This window comes from Amblyomma maculatum, chromosome 8 (genome assembly GCF_055883805.1).
Source record: "Amblyomma maculatum isolate TAMU_Amacu chromosome 8, ASM5588380v1, whole genome shotgun sequence".
Taxonomy (NCBI): domain Eukaryota; kingdom Metazoa; phylum Arthropoda; class Arachnida; order Ixodida; family Ixodidae; genus Amblyomma; species Amblyomma maculatum.
Window position 1 is genome coordinate 98499630 of NC_139351.1, and position 15094 is coordinate 98514723.

At 44.8% G+C, this 15094-nt stretch overlaps 1 protein-coding gene across 4 annotated transcripts; it reads left to right on the top strand.

Annotated features, from left to right (window-relative positions):
- The first annotated feature begins 772 nt into the window (after positions 1 to 772).
- On the top strand, positions 773 to 14712 carry LOC146181933 (uncharacterized). 4 transcript variants are annotated; one of them, XM_084576933.1, is made up of 4 exons: positions 773 to 930; positions 10168 to 10209; positions 10709 to 10757; positions 14529 to 14712. In XM_084576933.1, the coding sequence occupies exons 1-4, from the start codon at positions 875 to 877 to the stop codon at positions 14694 to 14696; spliced, it is 315 nt and encodes a 104-aa protein (XP_084433059.1). In that variant the 5' UTR covers positions 773 to 874; the 3' UTR covers positions 14697 to 14712. The 4 variants fall into 4 exon arrangements, 2 of the variants coding, with proteins under 2 accessions (XP_084433059.1, XP_084433060.1); XR_014700311.1 differs by lacking the exon at positions 773 to 930 and adding an exon at positions 1325 to 1343; XM_084576934.1 differs by lacking the exon at positions 773 to 930 and adding an exon at positions 1628 to 1703.
- Positions 14713 to 15094: the final 382 nt, after the last annotated feature.

The following is a 15094-nucleotide window of genomic DNA, read 5'->3' on the forward strand; positions in this document are numbered from 1 at the left end:
TTTAGGAGTCCTCAAATGTGTTTTTTTTTTTGGCATACGTAATCGTACCACTCAGTAAATCGTCGGGAGGAAAGTTTTTTGATATCTGTGAGAATCACGAAATAGCCGGAGTTGCCCTTAATGGCTCCTTTTAGTCGGCTCTCCTTCCTGATCATCTTCCGAGTACATGCACTGCTGCCCGCCTAGTAAGTAACATTTTCGTTTGTGCAATTGTTATCCAACACATGCGCATCACCATTCTGTCATTCGACACCGCATGAGATTGAAGCCCATCCGAGATGAGGGAGAACCCAGTTCTAGCCAAGCAGTACGAACGTACCTGCATTAGGGAGGAGTGTGTTTAACTCATAGTCCAACGATTTTGGAGGGCTAGATTCTAGTAGAAGCCTCCTATCTCATATACAATTCTTGAGCTACAGTGCCTTAGAACTTTGCCATTTAATACGGTCTCTTGACGTACGTTATGCATCAGGAAGCCCAGTTAGCCAATCTTCTTTTTACCTGCCTATTACCAAGTGCCAGAGCGATGTGTAACATTTTTCTTTCACAACCCCGTCAACGCAACGCCGTACTTTCGGGACGACGGGGCTATCTACGCCAGTGCTTTAAAATCAATGTCTGACCTTTCATTACATCTGTGTGCCTCACAAAGTGCTCTTAATCAGCATTTCAGAACGTTTTTTTTCCTACTTGCATTGATGATGGTTTACAAAATGGGTTTGCGTCACCAATACGGACTGTGTGATGAAGTGGCGAACGGAAAACCTACATGCAATAGAATTTCAACTAACGTCCGTTTCAGCATAAATTCCAAAACGCTAATCACTGTTGCAGAACGTCCTCTTTATTCCCGGTGGAGCAGGGAGCTCTAGAGATGAAGTCGACTATTCTCTCACTATGTTTCCTTTGTGCGTGGGCTGCTATCTGCGAGTAAGCATGAACTGTTTTATTAAGTACATATAGCGCACATGAATTTTTGGTTACCACTAGAGATAACGGAAACAATGATAATTATAAAATAGGAATGCCAAGCAGTTTTGTTTCTAAATCGCAAAATGCCTCCACACCTAATACCTAGAATCTGTAGATGCAAAAATTATTTACAAGGGATTTTATTCCTTATGAACCCGTATTTAGTTACTAAAGCTGAAGAACGTATCACGTCGAAATATTTTATGGTTTTTATGTAATAAGGCTTCTATGAAAACTTCAAAAACAGCTGTACTTTTTACAAGAAGCCTCAGAAAAGCTTCCAACGCGCGATGCCTTATCACAGCCCCTTGCTCCTTTCTCATTTTAGGCTTGTAATCCGAGGTCTCGAAAGCATAATGAGCACAAAGAACGTGAGCAATCAATAACATCTTGATCACTGTTCTATGCACGATCGTTGTGGCTCCTTTCCCCTGTAATTCGTAACCTATGACTCATTCGTGACTTCAGCCAAGTTTACCAACACAACAAAAAGAACAACTTGCTTGATAAAAACAAAAGACGTTCGGAAATTTTACAGATGATTTCGTGTAGCTAAGAGCAGGTGATTGTGTTGTACCACCACTTGTTACGGCTTAGCAAAGGTTTGTTCCGCTCAGTGACTAGCTTTGACTCGCCCTATCCCCGTCGTCGTGACCGGTGCTGCTGTCTTCAGTAAGGAGGGTGGTCCTACATCAGGCAGTCCTAGAGATCATGGGTAAGCCTCCATACAGGTGCGTCATGCAGACCAAACGTATTCAACACCAACTTCGTCATTTTCACGCGCTCTATTGAGATAGAGAGAGATAGAGATAGTAAACTTTAAATTGTTCACGGAACTGAGTGGGCAGTTTTTCTTATGCCAGGATTCCAATTTCTTGGTCTGCCTTCCAGGCCTTCGTGAGCAGCTGCTCAGAGACCCACGTGAGGCAGCTATGCCTCCCACTCCGTTTGGCTGAGTGTACCAAGCGTTTCTTGGAATCCCATATAGTGTGAATGATGTCAGAGACTTCTCCGCATGTTGTGCAGATGTTGGTTGTGAATTGTTGTGCCACCTGCAGGCTGAAACATAAATGCAGCCGCACATTAAAAATAGTACCACACATTCTTGTTTTAGCCTGCCTCGGTCAGAGGAGATAAAGACGATGATGGCGACGACTACAAAATGCAGCATGTAGTAACGATGTGAAATACCACCAATTTGCCGCTTGAATAAATTGGTTAATGAGATAGCGACTAACGCAGGGACGGGCGAAGTTTGCATTCGTTTTTTTCCTCTGCCGGAATTCGAAAGCTAATGACAGTAAAAATTTTTTCTTTGCGAACTTAGCGGCAGGTGTTGACTGGATTTTGCTGGGAATACATGTATATTGCTACTCCTCGCGATTAGGCCCTGACATTTGGTCTTGTTACATCCGACTAACAGCTGGCACTAACACAAGCGTCTTGGCTGCACGAGCCAGGCTGCTTCAGAGACTAAATGGCTCATTTTCGTAACGCAGCATAAATTGCTACTCAATTATAAATCCATCAGCGGCCCTGGTGAGTTCTGTGACAGGAGGAGAGCGATATCAGAGGCGATTTTAAAGGTACTGATTCCACCGTTCGGTGGGAGGGAGCTTATACGGTAAGGTGCATTTCGACATGTGCGTATTCCAGATTCTAGACGCCAGATGACGTGGCCGTGCAATCTCTGTTCGATGAGTAGGGCGACGTGATGAGAAAACATAGGATGTCTCAACATGTTTGGTGTATACATTTGTGCTACAAAAAATGGCGGAGACCTTTCTTCAGTGGCGTATGTGAGCGCCTTATTGTATCTCAATATGTGGCTTTGGATTCTAACTGGCGTTTATTATATCGTTTACCGTTTTTTGGCTGAACACTCTTCTACGGTGCTGAACACTCGACTATAGTGCGACATTTTTAAGGGACGTCCGGCGGATTGTTCCTTGTTTTGAGTTATTGATGGAGTTGCATTTCCTAATGTGTCCTGACTCCGACATTAAAAAAAAAAAAAAAACGTTCTTCGAAATTCTAAGTAGAGCTATTTTTAGAATTAAACAAAAATTATATACCTAACACTCGAGTTAACAAAACGGTAACTTTACATAGAATATTTGAAAAACATTCACACGTGTGTCAGTTGGTGAAAATAAGATCTAGCAATCATCGTAATACATAAAATAACCGAAGTAGCCTAATAAAGGCCTCAAAAATTAATACTCACGCAGGGAGCGGGCATTAATGCGTATATAATATTTGTGACGTCAGAAACGCAGTGCTGTTCGGAGGTATCGTATCAACTAAGACCACGAGAACTGCACACTTTAAAATCCAGTTGCGGACGAATGAATCATCGCATGACGCTCAAATTTGGTAGAATGAGTCACGGAGGAGAGGAAAACCCAAAATAAGATTTTTACCACAATACAAGAATGTCGAAAAACTGCCGGAGTTGCCCTTTAAAATGTTTGTTATCCTTTTTTCGTCCTTATCCCTTTTCTTTCTCGATCTCTTTAAGGCATCATTGCGCTCCGGTGCTTAATATTGCATGGATTCGCGCACTCCAATAAATAACTAGCGTGTGTCTGCTGTTAATAGTAGTTCATCTCCTGTAACATTGTCAGGTTGTTTTAACCTCTCTTTTATTCGTTTCTATATATTTAGATATTGTCTTACAACGAGCCTTTATGTGGCTGTGAGCTTAACCTAGTTTTTTGCAACGCATTTGGCATCGTCTGCAGACGCATTGGATGTTCTTTACCATTGTGTTTTTTTCATGGAGTGGAGGCGTGCCACTCAGGGTTAATGCCCGCGTTGGCTTTGGCGCTCACAAGTGGACAAGAATACAGTTACGTCTTTGCTGGTTCCCCAAGCCGAATTTGAACCTTTGCTTTTCATTGTTTCTTTTTGGCTGGGCTTTTCCAAAATGCTTTCACTGTTGTGTGTGTACATACCACCTTATACAACCAGCAGCGTCAATTATCATGTAAGCCTCTCCCGGAATTTTTCGGCTCACGTATTCGCCATTTCTGGGCACATTTCTTTGCCTTAAGAAAACACGTGCAACCCTGCACGTGCATTAGTATTTGAGGAAGAGCAGGCCGCGACCCAAATAAAATAATGCTAGTACTAGTACCTTGAGAGTGTTCACAGCTTCTTTCCTTCATATATATATATATATATATATATATATATATATATATATATATATATATATATATATATATATATATATATATATATATATATATATATATATATATATATGTGTGTGTGTGTGTGTGTGAACACTCTCAAGGTTCGTGTATAAATACCCAAGAAAGTAGCAGGGGGGACAGCGGCCGATGTAGCTCAGTTGGAAGAGCACCGGACGCGATATTCGGAGGCCGTGGGTTCGGTTCCCACCATCGGCACGTTGTTCTTTTCTTCTACTTTGTGTTTAATTCTGTTTCCAATAAACAGATTACATTACTAATTTATGTGATTATCGAAGTGAAACTTAACAAAAAAAGACAATGTACAATCCCCAATGCTTTCCTTGGCCTCGCCGACTGTTGGCTTCTTTCCTTCATGTATTATAACGAGCACCCTCATTACCCCATCATTTATCTGCATATATATATATATATATATATATATATATATATATATGTGTGTGTGTGTGTGTGTGTGTGTGTGTGTGTGTGTGTGTGTGTGTGTGTGTGTGTGTGTGTGTGTGTGTGTGTGTGTGTGTGTGTGTGTGTGTGTGTGTGTGTGTGTGTGTGTGTGTGTGTGTGTGTGTGTGTGTGTGTGTGTGTGTGTGTGTGTGTGTGTGTGTGTGTGTGTGTGTGTGTGTGTGTGTGTGTGTGTGTGTGTGTGTGTGTGTGTGTGTGTGTGTGTGTGTGTGTGTGTGTGTGTGTGTGTGTGTGTATTACATATTGAAGATGGGGTTTATTAGGGCTGTTCGGAGCCCTGGAGACGACGACCGGTGCCGCAAGGCGATCGCGTTACGAAGCGCAATCGCGGGTTCGACCAAGGCGGCTCGAACTGCCTATGCGCGCCATAGCTGATCGGCGAAGAACCCAGATGTCTTTATTGTTGTTTGTTTCGGCGCAGTGTCATCTTCGCCTTTAAAATCGCTCCGGCGAAAGAGGGAGCCATTCTGGAGACACAAGGCCAGAAGACCACCAGGAGATTGTATTACTATTACAGGCGACTGACGTGAACAACTGGCTCGCGGCGACGGTGGCCCGAAGAAGGCGTTGCCGGCTGCACAATATAGTTTACTGGAGATGTACGCTGAAATACACAATAAGCGCTATGATACTTTGCCGAAAAAATTAGAATAAGCTGGTACAGACAGCCAAATGAGTGATGGTAAGAAACGCTGAAGCGGGTTTACCATGATCGCTCTAATGTCGGTGAAGGACGCCGCACGTGGATGAGCGAGCCAGCTTTCGACACTGCTCAGCATTACGGGCAACAGCAGAAAGAGACGTGTACTCTGAGCTGCCTGGATGGTAGGGAACTATGGTATATAGCAGACAAAAAGGTTCGCGACCGTATAACAGAAAGAGTGGGAAAATTCCAGTCATTGCCATGAGACGCAGTGTTATAGGCATACGCGGCGTGTGGAAGCACCTGATCATCATTATAGACATCAGAATAAACTAACATGGCTAGCATGTCGTCAAAAGTCCGTTTATATAGTTCTGTGCTGCCGTTCGTTTGCGGGTTGTAAGCAGTGGTGGTTCGGGTACTGTGTGGCAAGCATCCAACAGATCGTCGGCCACTTGTGATTAGAAGACGCTGCCATAGCCGCTGAGAAATTCGCGAGGAGCACCATGACACAGGACGAAGTGATGGAAGATGAAGGAAGCGAGGTCGCAAGCACTAGCCACAGGCATGGCTGCAGTCTCTGCGTAGCGAGTGAGTTGGTCCAAGGCAGAACGGAGGTTTGGGCTAGTTGGTGATCATCCATGTTTAGGCAACAGCGCAAAAGGACAGAGACAAGTGGAAGGAGGTACACAACGACGATGTTCGTCGTTGTGTACCTCCTTCCACTTGTCTCTGTCCTTTTGCGCTGTTGCCTAAACATGGTCCAAGGCGACGATTATCTAGCGGTTGCCTGAGTTCAATGACTGAAGGAGCCCATACCAGTTGGGACCGACACGATCGATGGGTCGAGCAGGGCAAGACAGTGGCTGTAAGGGGACGGGGGAGGGGCGCGGAGTTGGCTCTCGCTGGTGACAAGCAGCGAACGAGCGAATATACCGGTGAAGAATTACATTCTCCGCAAGTATAGTCCCACTGGTGGAGATGATCGTAAGTTTACAGCAAGCAAGCATGTGCTCTTTGCAGGTCGGCATGGTGATGGGCACAAATATCTGAATGAAGATGGCGAGCATTAATCAAAGCCATTTGTGGCCATCCGGGTAATATCTGATTCGATGCAGAAGAAAGCCCAGGATCGTAAAATAGGATGCTTGGCGACGAAGTACTCGCGGCAACGAAAACGTAGAGGAACTGGTGAGGACGTCGAGGAGCAAATATATAGGGATCCTGGCGTTGTTCCGAAGGCAGGTCTTGGGAAATGAGCTTTGCAACTAGGAATTCGCCTATTGACTCCAATGGTGCCGGAGAGGGCAGGGGCGAGCGCGACAAGGCGTCAGCGGCGAGAAGTTTGCGTCCCGATCAGTAAATTACATCAATGTCGAAGTCTCGAAGACAAAGGCTAACCAGCAGAAGGCATGGGGTCGGTGGTCGGTGGTGACATTGAAGCGGTGGTCATATAAGTAGGGGCTAAACTTCGTCACGTCCGACGCAATTGCAAGGCACTCGTTTTCTGTGACGGTGTACTTACATTCAGATTTGGATAGCTCCTGGCTAACGTTAGCAACCACATACTCGGAAAAGCTGGGTTTTCGTTTGGGCGAGGATGGAACCGAGGCTGATGCCGCTGGAGGATTCATAATGGCGGTGAATTGGTTTTAAAGTGAGTAGACGTCAGAGCGTTGTGAAAGCACCATCGCAGGTTAGGGTCCAGTTACACAAGTCGGTGGGGCGATGCAGCGATTTCGTAAGCGGTGCAATCAGGGTTGCAAAATTGCGGACAGACGGGCGAAAATAGCAGCACAAGTGAACAAAGCTGCGCGTCCTTGTCATCTCGTCCTTGTTCTTGTGTTTTTTTGCGCTGCTTTTCTGACAGCTCTTTAACACAAATCCGTTTGGGGAAGTCAATTAACGTAGCTTTTCCGGATCGGGCAGGGCGCCGTCTTTGGACACGACATGAAAAAGTATTGTCACGTTGCGGGCACCAAAGCGACATTTCCTGAAGTTAAGTTGGAGACCGGTACCCGTGAGACAGCTCAGTATCTTGTGTATGCGCACGAGGTGCATCGGAAAATCGCGTGAGAAAACGACGACATCATGCACAAAACAAAGGCAAATGTTCCACTTACGCGCTTATACGTAGCCGGAGCGTTGCAAAGGCTGAACGGCATCAACGGTGAACTAATATAGCCTAACAGAGGTATAAAAGGCTGTCTTGGGTTGTTCAGATTTAGACATTGGGACTTGCCAAAGCCGGAACCCAGATCAGGGTACGAGAACTCGGCTTCTTATAAACAATCGATGGCGTCGTCAATGCGGGGTAAGAGGTATACGTCTGTCAGAGTAATTTTGTTAAAACGGCGCTGGTCAACTCAAACTCTTATGGATCAATCCTACTTTTTCACGAGTACCACGGGAGGTGACCACGGACTAGAAGACTGAATTACACTGCCTTGTAGCATGCCGTCGACCAGCTCAGTAATGGCGCGGCGCTCCGAAGGCGACACATGGTAAGGGCACTGGCGAAGAGGAGCATGATTGCCAGTGTCGATCTGAAGAACAAAAGCGGTAGCACTGCCCAAGGAAGTCATTTAAACATCAAACGAAGAAAAAGAAACTGGTTGATGACAGCTAGCAATTGCTCGCGGCGAGTCGGATCGAGGTCACTGTCCACGGAAGATTGAGGAAGGTCCAAACACGGTAGATCGGAAGGAGCGTTAATTGGCGTGAAGGAGGCTACTTTGGCACTTTGTGAGGAATCGACATCAACATGAAATGGCGAGATGAGGTCAGCAGCTTCAACACGGCCATTTTATTCGTCACGAAGTAATAGGACCGTAGCGGATGACCGTAGTAGGACCGTAGCGGATGTCATAGGATGAGTCATAGGAGCAATAGGATTGTAGCGGATGAGTCACGTCGGTGGCCAATTTATTCGTCACGAAGTAATAGGACCGTAGCGGATGACCGTAATAGGACCGTAGCGGATGTCATAGGATGAGTCATAGGAGCAATAGGATTGTAGCGGATGAGTCACGTCGGTGGCCAATTTATTCGTCACGAAGTAATAGGACCGTAGCGGATGACCGTAATAGGACCGTAGCGGATGTCATAGGATGAGTCATAGGAGCAATAGGATTGTAGCGGATGAGTCACGTCGGTGGCCAATTTATTCGTCACGAAGTAATAGGACCGTAGCGGATGACCGTAATAGGACCGTAGCGGATGTCATAGGATGAGTCATAGGAGCAATAGGATTGTAGCGGATGAGTCACGTCGGTGGCCAATTTATTCGTCACGAAGTAATAGGACCGTAGCGGATGACCGTAATAGGACCGTAGCGGATGTCATAGGATGAGTCATAGGAGCAATAGGATTGTAGCGGATGAGTCACGTCGGTGGCCAATTTATTCGTCACGAAGTAATAGGACCGTAGCGGATGACCGTAGTAGGACCGTAGCGGATGTCATAGGATGAGTCATAGGAGCAATAGGATTGTAGCGGATGAGTCACGTCGGTGGCACTGCAGTTAATGTCGACGACAACAAAAGGAAGGAGAAGGTGGCCGCGAGAAGTGAACACGCGAGAAGGCGCAAGGAGAACCGTCATGTTGAAGGAAGAGGTCATATACACGGGAACGATCACAACGCAGTTGGGGAAATTTCGGTGTCGCCATGGGTATCGTACGGCTGCCTAGCTCCATGGCGATCGTGTACGAGTCGTACCAGGAACTTACCACCAAACGACGAGGTGTGTAACCAAAGCTTTAGTGTGGGTTCATCCCACAGCGCCAGTTCTGCTTACCAAAAGTGGCCCACTTGGCACTCTCATCGCAGCGGGAGGCCTCAACCGAGAAGGCCTCCCGTACACCCATTGAAAGTTTGAGAATAGGTTGAGGACGTTTCGACCCCAATGCCTCTGATCATTCGCTTTACCAGGTGTGACTGCTCTCCCATCGAGCGCCAGCTATCCTGAGGGAAACTTCGGAGGGAACCAGCGGAGTGGTTCATCTTAAGTAACAGTAGAAGCAGTGCAAAAAACAGGGACAGAAGACTGGCGCTGCCTGTCGCCAGTCCTGTCGGTCGTATCTTCCTATTCTGTCCCTGTTTGTTTGTTTTTTTTGCGCCACTTCAGCATTTACTTCAGATAAGGGGTTTATTGGGGCTGTTTGTAAGACCGCAGACGGTGACCGGTGGTGCAAGGCGATCGCGTTGCGAAACGCAATCTCGTGTCCGCTGAAGCTAACTCAAGCTTCCAGTACGCGCCCCAGCCGATCGCCGATATATATATATATGTAAGTATATAAGTATAAGCATCGTGTCAAAAGGAAAGTTTAGAAAGAGGGTCGTAACTTATGAAAATAGGAGAGAGTGAACGAAACCAAAGCGACGTTCTTATTTGGAAGTGTTTTGAATGTTCTTGTGGCAGTGCACAACGAACATTTTTTGGGAACCAATTTTTTGGTTCATGGCCCTTTTTGCAAGCATTTCATCCCAGAGGCAGCGCACAAGGCCTGAGGAAAGTTTGTACCCATTGGAAACCGATGGGTACCCGGCGGTACCAAGGATTGAACCCGGCAATTCCCGAAAGTGAGGCGGGTGCACTTCCACAAGGCCACCTCTTTCCTTTTTTTTTTCCTTATTGCCGTTCGTATGAGGTCTTGAAAAATTCATGCTTACATTTTCCATTAGTGACAGGGCACTTATTCAATGGTTTTAAAAACTTCTATCATCGCACAGGAGTTATGAAGCCAGATTTCCTATAATGTTTGCGCAATCTCATATATAGCACTTAGCTCGCACTCCTAAAAAAGATGTACCTGTGGTAAGATGCAGGTATCATTTTGTTCCTGAACATCTATGTGTTCGCTCCCTTTTGCAGAGGACAACCTCCAAGTCAACATCCAGCGACACTATCAAGATGGTAAGGACTTATTCGCGTGCTGCCTGCTCAATCTGGTTGGATCTGTGCAGGAAGCGTGAAATACCATTTTTTTGTTCTTTAGCTTCTTAAATTCAGTTTGCCGTGCCAAGTGGGAATTACAGTTTTATGATAAGCTTTTATAAACTCTGGGGAGGCAATACCACATTTCCCAGTTCGCCAAACGTTGTCCAGTCGTTGTCAACAGGCTGTGTGCTTTATGTTAGGTTACTAGGCACATAATTAGGCAGAATATCACTTGAACTATGTTTCAAGATGTAAACATGTGAAGTTAGTGGAACATAAGAAAGGCCAAGAACATTTTTGCTACCTCAGGAGTGTTCATATTAATGAAAAGTGGGATATGCCAAAGTGTGTCACGGCAGTTTTGATTAGCCAGAGGGCGCGCTGTAGACCGACAATTTGCAGCACGTTAAATGCCATATCTCATTTAGTTGGAGGTGCGATAACGTTTTCTGATGCAATTCATTTTTATATCCAGGGTCTATAACATGAATAACCGGGAGAAGCACCGGCGTTGCAGGCTTTGGGTAAGCATCATTCGATGCTTTATCACTTTTAAAATTTTATAAGCGCAGCGCCCAAACTCTACATCGACCTTGTCTTCGCAAAGACAGTTGTTTGTGCAGCTATGAGATGGCACAATCGGCTACAGCGGTTCGAGTGGGAATTATTACCCAAAGAGGGGGGAAATGATTAATTTTATATTTTACAATAAAGCGTGTCATGACCATACGATGAACTCGCCACCGCCAAGGTTACTACTTGTTGGGCGTCAACACAGAAATATGTAGCATATAGGCAAACAAAGGTACGAAGTGTCAAGAAATAGGCCACCACTCGATGCATGGCTATAATTCTCAGGCTACGAGAGCGTCTACAATATGCAGCCACTTATGCAGGTGACATTAAGCATGGTATGCCCGTTGAAACAGCCCCATTCATGTCTCGCCTTTTGTATATGCCTGAAACCAGAGATCTGAAGTTATCGTAATAACAATCAAGGCTTAGGCGTTCACCGGTGTTCGGTATGGTAATATTTGCTAGTTTTGGCTATATAGAACAAAATGTCCTGCCAGCACCGTACTGCGACACAACGAGCTTCCGTATGTTAACAGCTGTCTCAGTGCTCATTGAAGGACTCTGGTATTGTGGTAGTAGCAGTAGTAGAAGACTTTATTGAGGCGCACAACTTAGGCGCCTAATACATTGATGGCCTGCTGGACGAGCAGGCGCTGTTCTTCTTCACCCTCAGCATCAAGCCAGTCCACCCAGGTCCAGATAGTATGGGAGGAGGTGGGAAAGAATCCCGATTGCAATGCAACCGGACACGAAAATAGGCACTGTGAAAATTTGGCATAAAGGGAAGGACAGTTGGGGCATGATGGATCACGACAGAATTTCTAGAGATATAGCCGTGCAGGGGTTATGAGTGTGTTCAGCTGTATTAGCCGAAGGATATGAGCCTCCCGAACGGAAAGATTAGGATGAGGGTCGGGGTAGAGCTTGCTGTCTAAGCGAGAAGCATGCTATACACTGACTCCCAGGCTGCTATTTGTGCCATCAAATCTAAAAGTTTCACACATCTTGTATCCACGGAGCTCGAGGCCGCATTTGTTGCACAGCAGCCCTGCCCCGCCTCCCTCCGATGGATGCCTCGACACTCGGGGATTGATGGCAATGAGCTAGCGAACCAGCTCGCCCGTGAAACTCGTAACCGGAGACCGTCCATCCCCTGGCCAAGATCCTTGGAGGGCGGGTCGAGACTTTCTCTTCGCGCTACCATAAGCGAATATTACCATGCTGGTATTGTGTTCGTAATGTACGGTTCGACGTAGGCCAGTACACTGCCAACATAGTACCAATGTTGGGCCAATGGTTTGTGCCTCCTAGGGACATGTCGGTGCATTGACTGGTCTTCGGGCTGCGTGACGTCATGAGACCACGTGAAATGGACGGGTGGCTGGTGCTGCTCCTACAGTTCGGTTAAAGCGGTGCTGTTTATCTATGCCAGGCTGTCTTCCACATGATATGGCATCTTACCACTGTAGGCTCTGGAATATGGGTGGGATAAAGAGATATCAAAATAAAAGATTAGTGATTTCTTGAGTATTAAATGACACGTGAGCGAGCGGAGATCCGAAAAGAGATCGGAGAAACCGGAGCTAATAAAACTCTCGCGTCATATTCTTAAAGACCGAACTTAAGTGTCCACACATGTTGGAATTAGAAATTAAACGAGTACGTGACTGGATGAACCTGCATGAAATCCACGAGGAGAGCAGCAGACGAAGGCCATTGGCGCATTCGTGTCATACACTTAAAAGAAAAGCTTAAGTCTCTGACAATTCTACTTGTTCGACTATATGTTGCACCCCGTAGTAATGTTCTCACTCTAGCTCATAATATTCGTCCATAGTTTTTAACAATTCATTTATTTAACAAATAAATCGCGCCTTTAAGGTTATGATGCAAACTTACAGGCTTGAAAGACACCTTGATGTCCTAACTAGGGGCTACAGAAACCGTAAAAAAACTATTATTTTTCGCAACTATGTTTTTACATTTTTTTAGAAAACATTGTTGCGAAAAATAATCGTTTTTTTTTTTACGGTTTTCTGTAGTCCCTTGTTAGGACATCGAGGTGTCTTTCAAGCCTGTAAGTTAGCATCATAACCTTAAAGGTGAGATTTATTTGTTAAATAATTGAATGATTAAAAACTATGGAAAGCATTTATGAGCTGGGGTGAGAACATTACTACGGTATGCAACATACAGTCGAACTAGTAGAATTTTCAGAGATTTTGAGTTGAAAGCAGAAGGAGGCTTAACAATGTAAGTACAAGATTCAACAGAGACTAAATTCAGAAGGACCAGGAATTGCAAACTTTGTCGGCAGGAGGGTAAAAACTTTTCTTGAATGAGCTGAAAAGGCTGAAAATGGAAAATAGAGCTTAAGTGGGCTGGTGCTAGCATCCAGAAGGTTACGTGGATTGCGACGCAGTGTTTCCAAACGAGCAGTCATAAAAGCGATAGAAAATGATACATTCCACAAAGTTAGAACAAGGAAATAAACTAGATCAGGATATTGAAAATACACCAAACAAATTTCGGGACAGACACATTTTGCCTGTAAGGTTATGAAGCGACATCGTTAATGAGTCACTTCTGTGGAAGTCCTTGCAGATCCCTGCTCGCGCGTATACACATGGCCACTCGCTGTCGCGCTAATTCTATAATATTTGTATGTATCCTCATATACACCTCATTAGCGTGTCCGCCAAAGCTATCACATTGTGTGAACGATCACGCGACATGGATACAAAAGACATGAATACAAAGCAGTACTAATGGCCTTGTGTGTCATTGGAGAAACTAGTCTCATTCCGCGTCCGAATGTATAAATGGGCACAATTCTCATCGCAATGAATCAGTTTATGTGGCAGCTCTTGCCATTCGTTACTTGATGTCACATATCCTACCCACCAGTCAGCGCCCCGTGATGTCATCTACTAGCTATCACCATCTGCTTGGGTCATGTTTATCGCGCCCCGATTCTGTTGTGAACGGAGCGCTGTGGTGTTATTATACAATGAGAGAAAGCAAGTGCAAAGAGGCGTGAGGATAATAAGCAGCTAATGTTTGGTTGAAGACCATTTACATAAATGACAAAAATAATTTAGACGCATTACTCCTGACCCAACGATTAAACGGCATGTTTCAATATGGCGCAGTGCGCGAATACTGAACAGTGAAAGTTAAGTTAAAAGAATGCTTCTTGTATAACTTGCTTTTCACAGTAGAAAAATAATGTGAATATGTAGGCACAGCAGAACAATAAATTAAGCAAAAACTCTACGTATATATGTTTACATCAATGAAAAGTATAAACAAGGAATTCTTTCGAAACTGAAGCCTTATTTAAATGTTTAACTTCTCTTGTTTGTTCTTGAATTATTAGCATATATTCTCGGTGTCCTTACATTTTGTTGACAAGGAAATTGTTTGGTAGGACTAAAATAATAATCGATAAAGCTATATTTGTCAACCTCATAAACGTAAACACATCATGCTCGGCTCGAATAGACGCACAGTCTGGTACACGTTGATCGTTCATTACAAAAAGCAACCATTTCCTAGGAATACAACAATGCAAGGTGAATTTAAAGGACCATGAAAGATGTTAAAGACAGCCATCGCTTTCTGCATTTGCCTTAGATATAATATTGGGTTGAACATAAATGAAATTTTATTTTTTACGGCTCTTCTGTTACAATTATTATATTCTTTATTTCCCGTAGTGCGGTCTGAGAGACAAACTAGGAGATACTTGCGGCGGCCCAGACTGCATCTGTGTGGAGAACGCTTGGAAAGTTCCACGACCCCTTGCTTGCATATGGTCACCAGCTACGGCCATATACCGCGAGCAGTTACGGCAGAATATGCCTAGGAGACTCCAGCCTCAATAAAGTGATTCTGAAGAAAGATGCGTTCCGGTGTACTTCCACCTATTGAGAAGAGCTTGAATAGACAGTGTTGAAGACACAAAAAGCGGATTATTGAAACAGGGCATGAACAATGATGCAAACATTAGTGCTCACAATACATATTTAGAAATTTATCCGAACCAGAAGGTCTAACGGAGCCTCTTCTTGCTGATTGGAAATGCTGAAATGAAAACGCAGTCACGACCCACGAAAATCGACGTTGCCTTTTGTTTACAAGTGAGGCGATGTTCGCAATGAAATAATGAGCAAAATAAAGAGGGCCAGAATTATTTGCTACACATTTGATCATAAAAGAGGCCCCACTGCCGGAGTCGAAATTTGTAAGGGCACGACCGTGGGGAGCACAATGTTTATTCTGT

Bases quoted from the DNA above. Each gene is read 5' to 3' on its own strand.
- LOC146181933 (XM_084576933.1), top strand. From the start codon at position 875: ATGAAGTCGACTATTCTCTCACTATGTTTCCTTTGTGCGTGGGCTGCT. The intron at 10,210-10,708 runs GTAAGGACTTAT...TTTTATATCCAG, and splicing joins CCAGCGACACTATCAAGATG to GGTCTATAACATGAATAACC. The intron at 10,758-14,528 runs GTAAGCATCATT...TATTTCCCGTAG, and splicing joins ACCGGCGTTGCAGGCTTTGG to TGCGGTCTGAGAGACAAACT.